This window comes from Pelodiscus sinensis, chromosome 2 (genome assembly GCF_049634645.1).
Source record: "Pelodiscus sinensis isolate JC-2024 chromosome 2, ASM4963464v1, whole genome shotgun sequence".
Classification (NCBI taxonomy): Eukaryota; Metazoa; Chordata; order Testudines; family Trionychidae; genus Pelodiscus; species Pelodiscus sinensis.
This window is the reverse complement of record NC_134712.1, coordinates 146,925,463-146,947,344: the sequence shown is the minus strand read 5'-3', so window position 1 is coordinate 146,947,344 and position 21,882 is coordinate 146,925,463. Positions and strand designations below refer to the sequence as shown.

The window sequence follows — 21,882 nt, the reverse complement described above, 5'->3', positions numbered from 1 at the left end:
GCTGCTCCCCCTTCCCCCAGCTACATAGCGAAGTGCTGCCTGGAGGCTATTCTCCCTGTTGCTTCCATTGGCTGTGATTGTGAACAATAGGAGCACTGAGGAACACAGAACCATGTGCCACCCTGGGGAGTTGTTCCAGGTAAGTGCCCCCCATCACCCAGACCTTGCACCCTCCATCCTGCTCAGATCTCACACCCCAAGCCCACTTCCACACACTGAACCTTCTATAAGTCTAGGCACCCCTTGCCTCTGGTGTGTGAGGGGCTTCTCTCTGTGGGGCCATTTAGTGAGATTTTTTGTGTTTTCTTTGTTCGGGTTTTTTTGATTCTCGCTTTTGTGCAGCCCCGGATTGATTTTTCTGTGGGTCAGCAACCCCTGACCCAAAAAATGTTCCCCATCCCGGATATAAATTATCCCCAAATCAGAAATAGTTGTGGATGATGTGATACTTTGTTTTTTGACAAATATAATATGCAGAATTTAAAAAATGTGCATACACTATTTTAATGTTTTTTTGGTCAACAATTCTCCCCGGGAGTATGAACAGAAGAGGGTGGGGAGCCAAAAAGTCTATGGTGTACTTCAGAGATAGGTTTGAGATCCAGAGCTGTTTAAGATTTTTTCTAATCTTGGACACACTCCTCAATGTGATGTTAAAGAAGCTAAAGAACATTCACAGAAGACATAGAAATTGAAAGTGGCCCAAAGAAGCCATTGTGAAGGGCAATAGGATGAAATTAAGAAAATGAGTTTTTAAAATGTTTATCCGGAAAAAATGATTAATGTCCTTGGAAAACAGCTTACACCATTTCCACCATCAGATCTTAAATATCACTTAAGATATACAAAATAAGACTGGCACATTCACAATCATATAGTCACTGCTTGAAACAATCCTGCAGGCCCATATAAATATGTTAGTTTTACAGCTCTAATTTTTAGTACTAAAAACTATTTTCCTTTACCTGTTTCAAGTATACAGAAAAATGTAGTCACGCAAGGCAAAGGCAAAGTTTGGCCTTAGGCAAACAGGGTATTTATTAGGTTCTAGATGAAGACTGTTCAGGCAAGGAACATACATGTTATCGCATAAACCAAATACAGTAAGGCAGCAATAAGTGATTTGTCAATTTGTCTGTGTTTATTAATTGGATGAATTATTGTGGTGTCTGGGTACCACTTACAGAAATAAAAAGTATTAGGATCTATCAGCAGGTTTCAGCTGCATGGTGAGCTCTCCCAAACATTTTATTGACAGATTTTTGTTACATAAAATCTTCCCACCTTCTCTAATAATGCATTCATTTCAGACACCAAGTTTTTTCTTAGCCACTTAACCCCTTAATTTAAACAATATCAAAATAATTTTCAAAGTAATCCTTTAGTTCAGAGAATCAATTTGGGCAAAAACACTGATAAAAGTGTAATATTCAATATCTACTTTTATAGCAATTATTAAAGCTCTCCGTACAAACATTACTCTGACAATAACCCATTTTACACACAAGTAAAGAACAGTTGCAGACACATGCAAAGACAAGAAGTTTCAAAGTACTTACTTAAAATGTCATCTATATTTCCACTATCTAGACTTGTTATTTCACTTCTTGCTGGATTCAAAAGCCAGGACACCTGTAAAAAGAAAAAGGTTATAAATCTCTATTTCAGGTTTATGTTCCAACATTGAAAAATGCATCTCAAAGATTTTAAACATCACAGGTTAAAAAGATAACAATACTGTACGTAACATAGCAAAAATTCAAGCAGTTTTAGAAAAAGTCACTACAAATCTGTAAGTACACATTATTTGCAGATGTATAATAATGAAGTATTGGAATTTTATTCTAGAAATATATACACTGCTTTGTATTTATGTTAGAGAAAGCAAGCTCAACAAAAGGCATCTTGCACTTGGAGTAGCAGTTGGAGATTTGTGATGGTCCTTAATTCCTGAAGGAGTTCATTCAATGGGCTCCAGAAAATTTTGTCTCCTCCACAGATTAGATTTACCCTTACTGTAAAATTGTGAGGTCCCAAAGATCTTTGTATCTGATATTATTTCCTTGAAGACTGATGGGATCTGGGACAACTCTCCTGTGAGATTCTTCCCATTAAAGGAAGAACATAATGACCAGATACAAGTGGAATAAAGGAGAAGAAGGTGTTAGACATATGCAACCACAGTAATATTGTCAGACATTACTGTGTTGCTTTTGTTGGATAGACTGAAGATTAATGAAGGACAACTGAATTTACTCCAGTTGCAATAATTCTGCAAGCTGAAAAGCTGATATTAGAGTTAGATGATAATGAGAAGAGAGCACCACTGCTGGAAAAAACCCTAAAAACCTAATTATAAACCTCAGCAATGTTCCAACACAGATCTGCAGAAGGACTTGTGACAGGGTTGTGTGTGACACTCCACCTGAATTGCAGTCAGATCCTCTGATACATCAAACTTGAAAGATTCTAATTTCTTAAAGACACCGAGTTACTGTAGCAATGACTACAACTTTTGAAAACAAATTTTATCACCTGCATATTAATTGGGACAACCTATCTTCACAGTAAAAATATTAGTTTAATGTTATCATGGTGTTTAGTAAGATACACTTAAGTTAAACTGGGGCAAGAACTACCTAGGTTTTCATGTTTATATCTGTAAAATACACCACATCACCAAGCACATATGCTTAACTGAAAACCAAATACAGGATTCACTGAAGAAAATACACCTGAGGCAAACCCTTCAAAAGAGAGGAACCTTAAAGTAAAATTAAATTGTTTGGTAGCTTTCTCTAAATCTGTTATTGCATCAAGATTTGGTACAACTACCTGTCTATTGAAATGAAGCACAAAACCCAGAATTTTCAGATATTGCATTGAAGAGAATGGGGCACTATACATTTGGTTTAACAAAAATGATAAATAAGTGTATGAATATTTGAAAGACCCCCCCCCCCACACACACACACAGAACTATACCTTTCCCAAAGGCACCAGAAGTCTAAAGCTACAGAAGTGAAAAAGAATTACCGTATTTTCCGGCGTATAAGACGACCCCCTAATTTTCCAGTTAAAACATAGGTTTTGGCCTATACTCGCTGTATAAGACTACCCCCCCTTCCAAGGCAACACCATTTAATAACACCAGCCCGCTGGATGTGCCCTAATACAGTACTGTAGCTTCAGCTACATATAGAACGTCCCTTTGCTGATACTGTATGTACCGCGCTGAGCCAATCCTGGCAAGCGGTGTATTCTATTAATGCATACAAAGCCTGCTCGGATTGGCAAAGGTTGTAATAGCCCGCCTCTCTGACTCAGCCAATCCGAGCAGGCTTTGTATGCATTAACAGATGACACCACTTGCCGTGATTGGCTCAGCGCGGTACATACAGTATCAGCACAGGGACGTTCTGTATGTAGCCAAAGCTACAGTATGTTTATACCCGGCGTATAAGACGACCCCCGATTTTTGGGGGATGTTTTTTAGTATAAAAAGTCATCTTATACGCCGGAAAATACGGGAAGTAAATAACTATCTTTATAAAAAGTTGTGATATATCAACAGACAAAATAAGAGCTAAGGATGCCAAAATCTTCACAAAGTATGAATATTATCAATAAGGCTTAATGTTTAAAAAAAAAAGTGAAATGCCTATCTTCCTATATGAAACATTATGCCAATCCATATGCAAGGTTTACATTTCTTCTGAGGTTTTTTAATATATAAACTGCCTAAGGCAAGATAACATTGCCTTTTCACCGAATAATCCTACCGTCCCATGCGATTAAAGGTTTTTTTAATTACTATTAACATTCAACATGAAGGAAAATACTGTCTCCTTATTTAAATTGCTAAGAAGATATAAAATTTGTCAGAACAGTGTCTTAGCTTCTGATGAAGTCTATGCATGTCACCCTTGGGCAGCAAACAAGGTTCTTTTGAGAAAAATCTCTGAATGTCAACTGCATTCTTGATCAAAACCAGAAAATGAACATATGCTTTCAAAAGCATACTACTAAACGTGTCAGAACAAAAATATTTTAGTAATAATACATATTTTTAAAACATACAATTAGTTTATTTAAAATAATAATAAAAAACCCACATCTATAAGACCTCTAGACATCCTGACATTAATTTAATCTTACAATAATTAACATACAATGCAGCATTTAAAATCAACACCCAACAGGAACAAATTAACTCAGCCAGGGAATCCACTACAAAACCTTTTCACAAATACAGTTTCATGGAAACTCAATTGTCTGGAAGAACATTTTTCAATGAATGGTTATTTACTATTACGCAAGGGCTACCTTAGGAATTTTATTGAATCTATTATATTCTCCTTTGTAGTTGAATTTAATACTTTGTTTCAACCCAAACATTATTTTTGGTGGTGAAAGCTGTTCCCCTATTCCTGAACTATAGAAGAATGGGGTGGAAGGGATACGTCTCATTGTGAAAAGTAAACTTTTTGTACATTTAAAAATGGACTGAGCTTGAAATAAATAAGATCACTCCATCTTAAGTAGAAAATGGAGTAAACTGGTTTTTTATTAAGAGTTCCTATGTATCTTTTTAAACAATGAGAAGTTCTGTGGCACCCTTATAGACTAACAGATTTACTGGAGCATAAACTTTTGTGGGCAAAGACCCACTCGTCAGACGCATCTTTCGATAGCAATTTCCGCCTCTAAACGTTTCAGTGGAAGAGCAATCCAAGTATGGTCAAAATAAACAAGAAGTTAAGGGAACATGTACACTACAATTATATTCAAGTCAAGAGAACTGGATACCACACTGTACTAAATTGTAATATCAGTGATGCCATATAGGCTAAAGCCATGATCATGTCCAATGCACACTACAAATTGGAACAGATCTGCTGACTTAGCTATATCTGGTATAGGTGAGACCTTAGGGAAAATACAGGCAGTCCCCGACTTACGTGGATCCGACTTACCTCGGATCCCTAGATACGAACGGGGTGAGGCAACTCCCGCACATGCGCAGCAGCATTCCCGGGGCTCGCTCACCTGGGTCCTAGGATCCTCCTCCTCCTCGGGCCGGCTCCGACTGGGGTCCCGCAGAGCTGCCGGGCAGAGGAAAAGTGCCTCCCCACGCCCGCTGCCCCCCCCACCCCCCTGCCAGCAACAGGCTGCCCCCTCTCCTGAGCAACAGGCTGCTGAACAGACAAAAGCAGCCTCTCTGCCCCTCCTCCCCTCTATACATGCCGGGCTCCCGGAGCGCAGTAGCGTCCCCGGGGCTCGCTCACTTGGGTCCTAGAATCCACCTCCTCCTCCTCTTCGGCCGGCTCCAACTGGCCTCTGCCTGCAGCAGCTGGCCACAGGGACAGGGATCCCGCAGAGCTGCCGGGCAGAGGAAAAGTGCCTCCCCACACCCGCTGCCCCCCCCCCCCCCCCCCTGGCCTCGCATCCTGCACGCCTCCCCCCTCCCCCCCTGCCAGCAACAGGCTACCCCCTCCCCTGAGCAACAGGCTGCCGAACAGCAGACAAAAGCAGCCTCTCCGCCCCTCCTCCCCCTATACATGCTGGGCTCCCTGGGCAAACAAAGACTCCACCAAAACAAACAAAGTGCTGGCCTCATTGTGTTAGCAAAAAAAGGACCCTCCTCCTAGAACCCTGGGTGGTGTGTGGAAATAAAGCTATTAGCTCAAAGCATGGTGCAGAGCTGTTTGGTATTTGATGAGTTACTCCTTTAGTCCTGAGTTTGTCACAGGGACAGAAATAGATGTGAAATCTTCTGAACAGGGGAACAGACAGCAAAACAAACATTAGAGGGGAGTTAACCTTTCCCTATGCTATCCTAAACTAAAAAAAATGTTTGGCTAGAGTTTCCCCTACAATATGTACCAGTTCCGACTTACATACAAATTCAACTTAAGAACAAACCTACAGTCCCTATCTTGTACGTAACCCGGGGACTGCCTGTACAGTGGAAAAATAGTTAAGATAAAATTGGCTGATCTTAATAAATGACTTGCCATACTGATTACACCATGTAGTCCTTGATCCCATCTCTTACAAAATTCTTGAGAGGAAGTTGCACAAAACTTTGCAATAGGCAGTTGCAGAATGTCCATAGAAAGGGGGAAAAAAGCCCCTATCTCTGTCATGTAGGGTTTGACTTATGCTTCAGGGCATAAGGGTTTCATATCTGTTCCATCCCCCTGCACCAATTTTTTTTATCCTAAACGTGACAGTGATGTTATACAATACTCACAGTGCGTGTTGAAATTAACGAGCTCCATGTTATTACTACTTTATTCTCTGATTAAGCAGCAAATATTTCCCCCACATTTTCTCTATTAATTTAATAGGAATTTGCACACATTAATTGTTAACTGAACAGAAGAGACAGACCTGGATAGACAAAATGACCATTTGTTTCTAAATTTCTTATTTTAATTACTTCCTTTGAAAAATACTGAAGTGGTTTAAGTGGGTGTGAGTAAGAAATGGTGTTTCAGGTTTTCTTTATTTTTTTAAAATTCACATAATGAAATATAGGTCTTCACTTCTAGTGAAAGGTGTCTGGAGGATACAGGTAATCTATTATTCCTTATGGCATGGTTTCTAATTAGCATTGCATCTGCAATAGCTAACAGTAATAGCTTAGTTTATTCTTACTAAACTTTTCATTTACCTTTCTTTCGGCTCATGGCCAACTGACTTTACCAGGAAATTATCTTTGTGCCTGGCAAACAGCTCTATCCCATTACTAATCCAGATTGACATATTACATCTACTATCTGAAGCCCTAACCCCACAGGATTCGGTGGCTGACTTTCAGTCCCCAGGTAGATTTCCCTTTCTGCACAGTGTTAATCTGCTGCTGCTTTGAGATTTGCATTAACCTGGCAGGCAACAGGAAGCACAAGGGTTTGCAGCCTGTTTCAAGGGGATATAAGTTGTGAGCAATCCCATGAGCAAATACAATTGAAACTGACAGGCACTGTAAGAGCCCCTGAAGTTTGGCTTCTGAACCATCAATCTTACTCCTAATATTCCCAGAAGCCTTATAATGAGCCACAAAGTCCAAAGACAAAACAGAAAACACACACAGAATAGAGTGAAAGGGATGCAACTCACCATTCAGTGAGCACAGTTTAAATCTTGGTAGTGCAGAAACACCCACGAGTGATCCCAAACCTTACCATAAATAAGATTTATTGACTATGACCAATCCTTATGTGGTGATCAAACACAACTAAGGTTTACTCTTTTTTGCACTACAAAAATGTCTCTCTGAACTGATTAATTCCTAAGGCATTCAATTACAGGCACTTCTTAAAGATTTTTGTTGAAAATGTGGTAGAAGCAACTTAACTACAATATGAAAGTTTTTTCTGATATTCATATTTTTGAAGCTAGAGCTGTTGTACAACTTGATCAGAAAATATAAACATTATAGATACAGCTATATAAAAACATATAAAAACTGTTACTATAATCACTAAATTGGGACATCTACTAACAGACCAATTTAGATTATTTGTATTTTGTTTGCTTATTTGAACCTGATATTTCTAGCCTTTTATTTACTGCTTACTGTGAAAACTGACATATCTATTTGGGCTAAATTGTTCTGTAACAGTTGTACTGGAGTCACTAAACAAATAAAGCAGTATTGTTAAATATGAATAGTTTTTTATTTTTAAATAATTTTTAAATGAAAAACCAAATGCAACTGGAACACCTGTAAACTCTTGCCTAATGCAGTGCAATACAAACCTTCTGCTCTCTAAACAGTCAGGAAAAGAACATATTGGTTCCACCATACAGAAGTGACCACAGCAGTGGGGAATTTAAAAAAAAGGCAAAACACAACGAGGAATCAGATGAGGCTCAGATTTTTTTTCCAGGTGAAGGACCAACAGTTCCATTTAGTCCTTCCAAAATGCTACCTACACAAAAGAGAACCTGAAAATGCCTCGAAAAAGACTTGTCTTATCCCCACGAAAAATTGTCTCACCATCAGGAAAGAAAGTTGGAAGTTGACATCTTTAGCTAATTTTTTTTTCCACTAACTTTAACAAGGAACAAATAGATCACATGCATTCTTATCTTAAAGAAACAAAACTTCAGAAGAACTAAACAAACTTAAAATCATTTATGAAATAAAATTTTGCTGAATCCCCATCCCGAAGGACTGTAAAATCAAGATAAGATTTAAAATATTAAGGAATGTCCAGATGGAACTGATTCTGCACCCCAAACCATAGCAAATTTTATCTACAAGTGTCTGGAATTACTAATGTTAAGTAATCCTATACAGGTGGAAAGGAGTTGGATTATGACGACCAATACATGTGACAGGAAGAAAATGAGGAAAAATCCATTTAGGTATCTAAATGGCCCCTCTCACTACAGCAACCTATTCATTAAACAATGAGCTTATCAGGTTCCATTTTTATAGAAATATTTCCTAATAAAAAGTAATTGAATCTTCTCAATTTTGTTTTGGTCATTTTAACTAGATTGTTATAAAGTTTTTTTTCTGTACTTTATGTAGCTAAAGTCATGCATTTTTACCTGTTATTTTTAAAATAAGATCTCTCTTTAGAAAAACAAGGTGGGGTAAGTTCTACAGAAATGTCTCCTAAAACACAATAAAAAACCTAATTTATACTTGGTTTGTGTTTATTAATCTGAATCCACAACAAATCCTACTTTGACTCTCCAAAACAAACAAACAAACAAACAAACAAAGCCTTAGTATGTATGTACATTGAATGAAATCATGGTCTCTTTTTTATTTCTTCAGTATTTGATTAGATAACCATGACCATCTCTTTGAGGAAAAGAAATTCCTTAACTGGAGTTTTAAATCAACAATTCTTAGTCATCACTATTTCAATTTCAAAGAGGCACAGACTGGGCTACATGCCATCCACTTGGGGTTCAAGTACTATCTTAATGGTAAGTATCTATGGAGGTCTACTTTCTGTAGCTTCCAAATTCTTGAAAGACTCACTCTACTGCTTTTCATTTTGTACATTTAAACTGCTGGAATAGTAATAGGATTTCAATCAAATTAAACAGGAATCCAGGAACTCTCTTTACCCTTAAAATAGGCTGTTTTCTTGCAATGAAATTTTTCAGAGAGGAACCAGTCTAGTGTGCACTAACGGATTTATTCAAAGAAGAAGCAGGCAGACATGAAGCTAAGTAAATAAGTCACTAACTAATTTACTTTAATTTCCATAAACTAATCACATATAAAACAATGCAAAGGTGAAATTAAGGTTACAGTTTCAATTCAAAACAGTAGATATGTGGTTCAATATACTTGGTTCACCAATTACTGCAGTAAGTACATTAGCTGATAAGGATAACAAGAATTACTAAATACTTTATGGGAAACTTAAGAATTAATATCTTTCTTTTAATCTAATCAATAGGGCTAAGAGTCTGCTAAAAGCAGAACCTGACTCTCACCTTTGTCTTACTCCTTTCCCCAGACTAAGGCCATATCTATGCTCCAAAGTTTGGTCAACATGAGTTTCACTGACATATTGCTACAAACTTTAACAGATCGTTTACACGTGTGCACACTTGTCTGCTTGTGTCAGTGTGGCACAAATTCAGAAATGGTTTTGTCAATGCAAAAATGTGTTTCACCTTTTAAAAAAACTTCCATAGTCCCATGGGCCATTTGTTTGTCTCCATCTTCATTATGGCAGAAGCAAAAAACCTGAAGAACTCAGTGCAGTTTTAATGGGCACTGTGAATACAAGACATTTGAAACTTTGTATTTGCAGAATCTGAACAAGTACTACAACTGGGTTTGTGAAGTGACACTGTAGAGGTGTTCAAACATAATAACTACATTTCAGACAAAATGAATAAAAATGCTGGCATTCAGATTTGCTCCACCCAGTGGTCGCTTACAAGTCTGAGAAACTAACACTGATTGGTGAGACTGCATCATAATGCAAGTTTAAGATAAGCAGACAATGAAAAACTTCTGAAATACAAAAGGCCACATTCCTGAAACTATATGCAAACTTGCCCAGACCTTCAGCACTGGGACTCCCAAGTAAAAGCTGAGGTGATGGAGAGCCAGGGGGCAGTCACACTCCAGAAACATGTAATGCTTGTCCTTGCCAGAGGATGTGGTGAAGGCTAGGACTTTAAAAGGGTTCAAAAGAGAGCTAGATAAATTCATGGAGGTTAGGTCCATCAATGACTATTAGCCAGAACGGATAGGAATGGTATCCCTAGATTCTGTTTCTCTGGAGGGGCAGCAGGGGAGGGATCATGTGAGGATTACCTGTTGTGTTCCCTCCCTCTGGGGCATCTGGTATTGGCCAGTCAGCAGACAAGATACTGGGCTGGATGGACTGTTGGTCTGACCCAGTATGGCCGTTCTTATGATTGTTATCGGTCACTCGCCAATCAGTTTTGAGATGGAAAGTCCACAATGTGAGCTGCTGTCATAAAAATGTGTAAAACTCCTAGGTATATCCTGCTGCACAGGATTGCAACTCTTTGTAATGTACAGGAAACAGTGGATAGATTTGCAGCAATGGGGTGCAAACTGTGGTGGAGGAACTGCACACATTCCTCTACAGGCACAATTCCACCTTGCCACTGAGTACGCAAACAGAAAGGGATACTTTCATGGGTTGCAAGCTCTAGAGGATCACCGGGGACATTTCACTGAAATCAATATAGGCTGCTCAGGAAAGGTACACCACACTCTCCACCTTAAGAACACAGGACTCTTCAAAAAAGCTGTAGAGTCATTCTGCGACCTGTGCATTCACATTGGTCATGTTGCAATGCCAATGGTGATTCTAAAGGGCCTTGCTTACCCTTGCTTCCCATGACCAGAAAAATGAACTTGAGCATACGTTTGCTAGGTATCATGCCAACAATACATTTTACATAGTCTAAGATCTTTATATGTTAGAAGTTTTTCATAAATTGTGTCCACTTTACAAAGTATCAAGTAGGATACAGCTTGCAGGAAGTCTTCAGAACGTCACAGCAAATGAAGTGAAAAGAATTGGTGTGCTCACTGTGCAAAATACCTTTAGTTTCTCTGTGCTTATGAATACTGATCCATGTATCAAAAATGATGGCATCAATGTCACTGTAACAACTCCACAAACAATATTTTACTAATTCCAATGAACTGAACAATATACTGCCGACCATTTTACAAAATAACCAGTGAATTGGGGTCCCGAATGTTATTTAGGTTGTGAGCAACAGCATGGTTAATGTGAAAACTGCTTGGGCTAAGTTGACAAAGGAGTATCCATGCCTTCTACATTATGTATGTGCTGCCATATGATGCAACATCAATGTTGATGTTGAAGATGAGAGCTTTATTATATGTGACCAAAGTGAAAAAAGCATTGTCAAGTTTTTAAATAAACTATCAAGTACCAGCAACCACTTTTCAGAATAATTTAGTACAGCACTCAGTTTCATTCACTCTGAAAAAACTCTGTCATACTCAGTGGGCCTCTTCTATTACATGTAACAAAGATCTTTAAATATGCAAGGTGGCTCTTCAATCATATGCTGTTGAAGAAAGTTGGGCTGAGTCTTTCCTCCGCTGCTGCAAAACTTTTTTCACAATGACGACTTTTGGATGCAAAACTCAAAATTCCTTTCACCTTTTGAATCTAGATCTGAATTCATTCAAAGTGATAGTTCTGCACTGTCTAATATCAAGAATGAATTCTAGAACATTAAGAAACGTGTGAGAATACCGAAAATAGTCCACTAAATAAAAAAGAATGTACAAAAAAAAAAATCACAGAAATATCAAGTGGTCACTCCAGCACGATGTCTATCTTCTCGATCCATATTTCCAGCCCAGGACCTCTCTCATGATGAATTCGACTCAGCCTGTGACCACATACCGGCTGTAGCAAATTTTCAATTATGTGCAGAAAATTAGGATGAGGGTAGCAAATCATAAAGCAAGCAGCACTCCTTTCAGCCATAAAGTGATGTGGAGTTTATCAAAACAGCTTGCTCCATCATGGTGAAAAGAGATGTCCTCCCAGCACTCAAGCTACAGTGGCAAAATTTCTTTAGCATTTCTGTACACTGTAGAATGAAATTGGTCAGTCTGGGGAATCATGCATGCAGAAACCAGAAATATACTGCAGAACCTCCACAGTTGAAAAGCTGGTGATTATGTAACAAAATTTAAAATGAGAGGAAAATAGCAAATGAGTTGATTCAGTATTTACCAGTTGAAGGGGAAGAAGGGAATACTGATTAATGTGATGAAGAGGAGGATGAGAGAGATACAGATGAAGCTGCTGAAATGGATAATGAAAAATAGCGAAAAGCAAGACGCTTGAAGCGTTGGTCTGCTGCCTGACAAGTATATGTGCATTTAAAGTGTCTATTTAAAGTTACATTAACTTAGCCCAGGATATAAAAACAGATGTACTGATTTTAACCTCTGGAAGAAGAAGTGATAAACTAATCTCAGCACAAGAATTTCTCACAGGTTAACAATCTTTATACTGAAAGATAAAGAAATGTTCTTCTTCTCCATAACTGAGGGTGGATGTCCCCCATATCTATGACTCGTACAGAATCTGAAGGTATTGTTGGAACCATAACCACTGCTGGACGATCATATAGCAGTTACAACCAGAAATATTCCCTCACCATCCCTCCCCTCTGATCTTCATCTGGCTAGGAGGCTATGGCAGTTATTTTCAGACACAGACATTCCCATTGCAAGCCATGCCTTTGTCACCTCCATGCTGGATTACACCAGTATGCTCCACAGTGGAGCTACACCTAATATTCAGCTTAGCTCCATGTGTGCATTGCTCCTGCTCTCCATTATTTGCACGTCTATTTCAAGATGAATTTTAAGATGTTCACTCTGACCCAAGACCAATTCTTCACATGCCCGACTGTCACACCTGTGATCAGAGGAACTTGAGCTGGATTTTTCTTTGATTTAAAAAGAGAAAGAGCTCATGGCAAAGCATACAACATGAGTATCTTAGGCTTTGGAACAAACTCTCTTTCATTAGTTCAAAATAACTTAACAGTTGATCATCAGGGCATGCTACAGGTGTACTTATTTACTCTTCTATGTTGATGGAGAAGTTTTATGTAACCCAAGATCTACAGAGGGGTAGGAAGTTTTGTTAAGGCGGATATGTTTTGGCTTTTTTCATTTTATTTCTGTATTTATTGCAAAAATCACCTATACACCCAGAAGTATAAAAATACACATTTGGGAAGTGAAAGCACAAACATATATATATAAAATGATGCAATACTGTAATGACAAATGTTGTCTTAGTTTACCCTGTTCATGAGACTATTGCTCTTCAACATATTTACTAGTGTGGATTTCACCTTGAAAACTGAGCAAACACATTCCCACATATTAATCTTGTTTTAAAGAGCAATACTGGGTAGGAGTGCTGTGTACTATCAGACAACTATTGTTTTATCCTAGATGTGGCTGCAGCTCAAGGATGGGGGAATGGGTACAGTTTAGGCTACCAATAAACTTCCAGCCCCTGTCCACTGTGGGCCCCACAGGACTGGAGCAGTCCTCTACCTGTGGTAAGCAGGGAGCTGCTCCAGCCCCCATCAGTTATTGCTCCTTTTGTTCACAGTTTCTCCTGCTTTTGGAGAGGCAGGACTTTGCACATTCCCTGTAAATAAACAGGAGTGCATCAAAGAAAATACAAGATTCCATCAGTTACTATTTCCAAATGGAACATGTTCAAGTCCCAAACTGTGGCTAGCTGCTCAAGTCAAAAAGGGGCAACAATGCCATTACAAAATTAGTTTGATCCCCTTATAACTGATAAAGGACCGAAAGGACAAGTGCAAGTGATACAGTACACAACACAACTAGGGGTGTAACTGAGTAGTTAATTAGTTGATTAACGAATAAGCAAAAGCTTATCAGTTAATGCTATTGACTACATACATTTAAAGGCAGAGCCACTATGGATCTCTGCATTTAAAATGTAGTAGGAGCCGGGTGAGCAGCCCAGCCCGGCTCACACCAGGTCCGGAACCTACCTTTGCGGCAGCTCTGCACTTTAAATGTACTGTTTTAGTACATTTAATACATCTAAAGTGCATAGCTGCAGAAGGGGTAGGTCCCAGACCCAGAGTGAGCTGAAACTGAGCCAAGCTGCCTTCCCTTATTGACTAATCGTATAGTCAATAAAAATCAACTACATAATTAGTAAATTACCAGCTTCTTAAAATCCCTAAACACAACCATAGAATTAAGAGTGTAGCAATATATATCAAGTTACAGTTCAGGATTTTTTTAAGGCAACTAGAGGGAATGGCCAGTGGCACTAGCAGCTATACGCATCATTGGCAGTAACTACTGTGCAGCAGACAGGGTGAGTCAAGGACTCTTCCAGCACCTAAGGATCCAACATGCATTAAATGGTTCAGTGCCATTCAGGGAGTGCGACTTTGATCCCTCCTGGAGGCTGAGGAATCCCACAGCAGAGTAGTAATTTAGATGCTATAATCAGACTTGCAGATTAACATTTGCACATTAGCTGCACAAAATTTTAAAGGTGTATACTTAAATATATATACACTCCTTTCCAAATTTGTATAGGCCCATGTGATGGATAGGGGAGTGCTGGCCAGCACCCAGTGAGTAAAGGGTTAATTTGGGTAGCTAGCAAGGGTGTTGGCAGAGGGCCAGAAGAACCAATGGGGATACAGTGCTGAAATTTGAATTGTATAAGATACCTTGCCTACTTTCTTCGTGTGGGGAAGTTAAGCCAGGAGCTGAGACACACAGAATGATTTAAACCAAGGAAGGACTACCATGCATCCAAGGAATTCAGGGCATGGAAGTGAACTGAACCAGGAAGGGATCATGAGTAAATAAAGGGAAAATGTATATTTAGTCACGATCAGGGTTTTTTCTTTATTTTAGTTGTTTGGTTTAAGCTTCTCTGTGTGAATCCATGCCTTTCCTCCCCCACTCACTAAGAGTTATTCCCAGAGATTTTCTCTGTGTTTTAATTTGTTTTACTTAGTTGCTCGGTAACACCTATCAATCAAGCATGCTTTATCAAGTATATCTTTTATGTTGTTAATAAAAACCACTTTTTAAGGTGATGATTTGATTCTTGCATTCTGGAAAGGAACAGGGGCTCGCTCTCTGTGTCTGCCCTGCCTAAGATGAGCTGTCAGCTACCAGAGACTGTGGTTTGTTTTCTCTTTGTTTTTCAAGCTCTCTTTTGATAAAAGAGTTTGGAGGTACCCGTCTGGAAAAAGTCCAACTGCTTTTTCCTGGGTTCAAGAAGAAAGAGGTTTTCTTTTGTTTAATTTGGTGGTGGCAGCAGCTACCCCCCAAAGTCAGTAAATCTGTGACTTGGGGGAGTTTGGTAAGCAGAGCCTAAAGAGGCAAGGCATTTAAGGATTTTTGAGAGCCCCCACTTCCTGCACTCGGAGTGCCAGAGTGGGGAACAGCCCTGACAGCTCATAATCCTCAAAGCTCTCATTTAGTCACTTGAGTTAACTGGGAATAAATAAGGCCACCATATTTTTCTTCAGTGGGGAAAAATGAATGTAGGTTTACAATAGGGATGTAAATGTGTAGCCATTTACAGTGATTACACATTCACAAAATTCAACACATTTTAACTTCCCTAGTTTACAACAAACAGGTTTACTATTCTCTATAACCACATACCTGAAACAATTTAGTTTGGACTTTCAAAGGAAGGTTTGACTTTGGGACGAGATCACGCAAGCAAAGTTATAGCCTAAAAAGGCATTTTTCATGAACTTAAGAGGGGTATCTGAGAGTTAGTCTGTAACAGGAAAAACTTAAACAATAGACTAGTAGCACCTCAAAGACTAACAGAACATGTGGATGATATCATGAGCTTTCGGGGGCACAGCCCACTTCTTCAGATGACAGGAGTGACTCATGAAAGAAGTGGGCTGTGCTCCTGAAAGCTCATGATACCATTTTTCATTAAGTTACAAATAAATGAAAAGTGAACAGGTTTATTACAATAATCTCTTCCAAACTAAGCCCTGATGTTTGTTCCATATGAAAACTAATACATATACCCACACATACAAATGGAGCAGAAAACCTACTACTGTCATACCAGAAGAGATTTTCATGTTAAATACATATTTCTTAGTATTTGAGAACTTGTTCTTTATCATTCTTAAATTGATAATTCAGATTAACTTCTGCTAAGCACTGCAGCCAGCGAGAGTTATTAAAAATTAGCCAGTATACTGTTTTAAGTTAAAATCTTGAATATAGAATATTCAATACTTACAATTAAACATGGTTTTATATGTAAATATTTGTACGGTTTTAACTAACATTACTGTTGTCAACCTAAAACCATTAAAATGAAAAAATTCCTATTCCATCTTAATTATACTGTTTTTTAACTACACCAGCTCTAAATGTCAATCAGAGGCAATCCCTAAGAGGCCCACACACTTGCTGAGCTGCCTTCACTAATTAATGGATCATTAGTAAGAAAGAACCCCTTACTGCTACCCTGTGCACCACATACTGTCTTAATTACCTTTGTAAAGCAACCAATTTGTCTTTCACTCATTTGGTCTAAAATCCCAAGTGGATTGATTCAAAAGGCTTTATGTATAAAAGTGTTGTAAGAGAATCACATTTTAGACTTCAGGCAAAAAAAATAAATAAAATAAAAGACAGTTTTCAACAAGCTTTAAGGGTTTTTAATAGTTAAAAATAGCTAAATGCAAAGCTGAGAGCAATAAAAGCACAATTAAAATAGAAAGCAAAAAACCCACAACCCTTACTATCACAAATTTGCATATATCAATCAGACATGCAGCCTCTCTGCAGCTTTTGACACAGCTGGTCACGGTGTACTGCTGATCTGATTACATGACATAGTTGAAGTAGATAGCAAGCACTACAATGGCTAGTCAATCCTTTTCAATAGTACCCAGAGAATGATTTTCTCTGCCCTAAAATCTTTGCCTGTAGAATCCCCAAGGAACGAAATCCATTCCTCTTTCTGTTGGATAGCTACATAAGACCACTTGGAGAAGTAGCAACATGCCAGGCACTCAACTCATATCTCCTTTTCCACAAACAGAAAAATAAAAGTAACAACCACATCAATCCCTCAAGTCAGGCATGATTAAAGTGATACTAAGCAAAAAAGAAAAGACTCTGAAGAACTGGCTGGATTACTGTCTTCCCCTTTACCTAGTGCATCTGACCCAGTCCTCCCCTCCCAACTCCCAATGTGCTGAAGTTGTGTAATGACTCGATTTAATATCTGACTCAGTACTTAGCCTAGAAAATCTGGTAGCGTCAGTGATTTTGAAAACACAATGCTTTCTTCTATTTCCAGCTTTCAAGTCTCATCTCATCCTTCAAGAACTGATTACAGTGATCTATGCATTCCTCTCCTCTAGACTGGACTAGTGAAATTCCTTGTATTTGGGGATTGAGGTAGCATCATTGTGGAGATTTCAGATCATGTGAAATATGACAGTCTGCCTCCTTAGTAACTATTTACCATAAACCCATTACCTCTGTATTCTAATTCACTTCTATTGCTAATTAAACTTTTAAGAATGGGTAAGGCTCATCAACTCCTCCATCTACAATCCCCCAAGACATCTTTGCTGCTCTAGGACAACACAACCCATAAAATCCAGGACAACTCACGTGAGAACAGGAAACAAATGCAAAGCATTCAATTATGGAACAAGCTTCCAGAAGTCTTCTAACGCAGATTCTGACCACTTTCAGATGATGTTATAAGACCAAAGACATTCCTCTTTTACACCATCTCCCCACCATAGCCAAATTAATCGAAGAGAGGAGGACAAGGAAAAACAACTACAAAAAATACATAAATTTCCAAGCAGAGTTGCCTCTATCTGGGAGGGAGAAGAGGAGACTCCTTAAGCCCTCCAGTGATCTCATTATTCAGCTCTAACGATCTGAGAGGTGGTCAACTACTGAACTTGCACATACAGAAAACTTTTGATAGATATTATGGATGAAATTCTGGTCTCAATGAAGTTAAAAGGAGGTTTTTCCACTCTTCAATAGTACTAAGATTTCACCCTCATTAGGGACTACCATGACTCTCTGTGTATGTCTTAGCTGTCAAGAGGCCCAACCTGATGTAATACTAAATATAGCTTTCCCAGCTGTTGAAACAAGGTGTAGAGTCCAATGATTATCACTGGCTGAACCACCAGGCAGGCGCCAGATGAGGTCACATTCACTATCAAATGAAGTCTGCAATTTCAGCAGGTTCATCTGGCAAATACTATCAGGGAAAATCATACTTCTGTGGAGAGTTTTTCACGAGTATTTTAAATTGGAACGATATGAATGTCTCTTGACTCTCCTGGTCAGTCCATTCCTCACTAGTAGCATCACTCAGAGGAAGAAAAAAAAACATCAAACAGTATGTTACATCTAGCCCCTGCTAATTTGTAGGTGGCACCCTGACACCCAAAGTAGTAGGATTTGACTAGACTTCTGCTGCTTTGCTTAAAATACAGTGAAGACATCCCCCACCCCCACAAGTCCAGCTGATTTTTTTTACATTAGAATTCAAGTTAAAAATAAATATATCTATAACCTAACAGGAAAATCCTTCAGAGGATATTTCAGCTTAAAATAAAAACATCTGAAAGCCAGGAAATGCAAACTTAAAATTTCTGCCACAACACATCTGCCCTACTCCTGTAGAATAAGAAAGGCAGAGCGCATTTTAATATTTTTCTCCTATTTTTTATTCCCCATTTTAGAGAAAAGATCTTCCTGGCATGTCAGATTTTTTTCCCCACCCAAGAAGGACAAATCAGGGGCTCTTTGAACCCCACAGAATTCTTGGTCCTCCAGGAGGACAATCCTGCTGCCTGCTATTCCTAGGTGCTGCAGATTAGGGAGACCTAATTTAGATCTCAGCATTTTTTAATGTATATGTGGGATTATATTTTCCAATGTATATTACTTTGCATTTACCAACACTGAATTTCATATGACATTCTGTTAGCCAGCCACCTAGTTTTGTGAGATCCCTTTATAACTCTCTGCAGTCAGCTTTGGACTTAACTATCTTTAGTAGTTTTGTATTAATTGCAATTTTTGCCACCTCACTGTTTATCCCTGTTTCCAGATTGTTTATGAATCTGTTCAACTCACTGGTCCCAGTATAGATCCCTGAGGAACACCTCCATTTACCTTTCTCATTCTAAAACCTACCACCACGTGTTTTCTTTCCTTTAATGAGTTACTGACCCAGAAGGTGTCCATGCAGATGCCCTAGGTAAGCAGTGCTTTTATTGGCAATCAGGAAGAAAAAGGTTCATTTTGGTGACTTTAGACTTTTAAAACTTATTTTTGGAAGACCAAGGCCTTGTTTACAATTAAAAATTCGGTTGACCTACCTCAAGCCAGTGAAAAGTTTTGTCCTCTGAGAACCATAATTTCCAACCAATTAGGCCAACCTAATTTCCCCAGGGATGACATACAGGCAGTCCCCGGGTTACATCGATCCGACTTACATCAGATCCCTACTTACAAACGGGGTGAGGCAACCCCACACTAGCTACTTCCCCCCAGCAGACCAGGGAGACACGAAGCTAGCGCCCCCCCCAGCAGACCAGGGAGATGTGAAGCTAGCGCCCTCCCCAGCAGACCAGGGAGACGCAGACGCCTCAGCTTGAGAATAAAGGACTGAGGGAAGCGAGGCGTGGGAGAACAAAACTGAGCTCTGGAGAAATGTTTGGCTAGAGTTTCCCCTACAATATGTACCAGTTCCGACTTACATACAAATTCAACTTAAGAACAAACCTACAGTCCCTATCTTATACGTAACCCGGGGACTGCCTGTATATAGTTTAAAGAAGAATTCAGCAACATACCTGTATCTCTATAGTGGAAATAGAGTAGATGTGTCCTAACGTGGCCTTTTATTAACCCTAATTCTTATTTCTATCAAATGTAAAGGTTAGTCAAAGATGACAATGACATTTAAATTCAATGTAATCATCCTTCAATAGCCTAAATGAAACCTAAAATTAAAATCCCACAACCTTTCTCCAATAACCTTGTTTCAAAAATGTATCTTTTAAAGAGGATTCACTAATGTAAAATTGCTTTCAAATCTGTAATTTCTCTCAAATAGAAGCTGTATCTTTGTTCTATACCATTCAAAAAGTCACTTCACGTTGTTATATTCAAATGTGTACAGAAATCAACATCAGGCTATTTACTATTTATTTGTTTTGAGCCATTATAGCTAAGTGAAACATGTCATTCAATATATTTTCACTTACAAGGTATGGGAACATAATCTGGAGCCAAACTGAAAGGATTTTCTAGGGGTCTTTCTAAAGTTTAATTTTAAATTCTAAAATTAATGTTATAGATTTATGTTAGATTCTGAAAGCCTGAACTTCCCAGGTGTGACAGGGTATGCAAACCCTACCCTCACATAGAAATGGGTAAGAAGGTGCTTTGGGCTTGAATGACCCTATCACACCTGCAAATCATGCCAGGGCTGGAGGACTTAAGAATAAACTCCACTCAGATCGTGGCAAACCTGGGAAGGGAACAGAATGTTGTGCTTCCCCAATTCAGAAGAAACACCTTAGAGAGCCCTTGCCCTCAGTGAATAAGGGTGCAGAATCCCTGAGTTGAAGAGGAAAAGAACTGAAGCTTGTACTGGAATCCAATGATCTCTGAAGTGGACACTGATACTCCCTTAGAGGGATTTGCTTAAAGGCTTTTCTTTATCATTTTTTGTTTAACCCCTTTTGTCGACTAGGACTATTTGTTAGCATCTCCAGGGACACAAACAGGGGATGACAGCTAATAGGTAGAGCTCTGCAAATCTGAGGATATCTGCAGTGCATCCGCGGATGAGGATAGCCACAGCTCATTTTTAAACATGTGGATACAAATTATCTATCTAGAATCCTACAAATTTGTGAATATCCACTTTAAATATGAGGGTATCCGCATCAGAAGATATCCGCAGCTCATTTTTGAGGATACAGAGGCGGATATAAATTTTCTATCAGCATGGGATTATCAATGGGACCTAGCCAGAAGGCGAGTACTAACTGGAGAAAAAGATGCACTGCAGCATCTGCTGTGTTGAAGGTGCAGTAATTGGACTTGTTTGTATGCATTCCCACAGAGCCTAACATGGCATACTCCCATGGACTGATTGGGGTGCCAGTATTAAAGGAGGAAAAAACCCTCAAACTCAATCAAGATCGGTTTTAAACTACTCTTTGGTAGTTCACTATGCGATGCATATTTTGAGCCACTGTTCTCAGTACCCGTAAATGCTTCAGGAGGTAAGAAGCACACTGAAATCTCTTCTGGAGAAAGTGAACTTAAAATTCAGACTATACAGCCAATATTACCAAAGACTAGCATCTGATAATAGATTAACTTGTGTTAAGTTGGAGGAGCATGTAGGCATATCGTAAGACTATGAACAGTCAGTGACATCAAGCCATACAATGTGCAAGTGATAACATTACATCACATCATCTAAAAATTAAACCTATTTGCTACTGAGTACAGCTATGTCTAGACTACATCCCTCTTTCGACAGAGGGATGTAAATTAGACATATCGAAACTGCAAATGAAGCAGGTATTTGAATATCCCACACTTCATTTGTATAATTGCATCATGGCGCTCTTTCAAACAAGCGCCATTTCGAAAGTAAAACCACGGTCTAGACGCGGTTCTTTTGAAAACGGCAGGCTTTTTTGAAAGATCCTGTACTCCTTCTCCCGCCCCCTTGGAGATCATACGTTCTACATGTCTATGCAGCACCTACCACTTTT

General features: G+C 38.9%; 1 protein-coding gene across 1 annotated transcript in view; it reads right to left on the bottom strand.

Moving 5' to 3' along the window:
* The window catches only part of ERP44 (endoplasmic reticulum protein 44), a 116,553-nt gene that overhangs the window by 86,213 nt on the left and 8,458 nt on the right, over positions 1-21,882 (bottom strand). Inside the window, exon 2 of the mRNA XM_075921597.1 lies at positions 1,560-1,632. Coding sequence (XP_075777712.1) covers positions 1,560-1,632 — 73 coding nt within the window. The remainder of the gene's footprint in view (positions 1-1,559; positions 1,633-21,882) is intronic.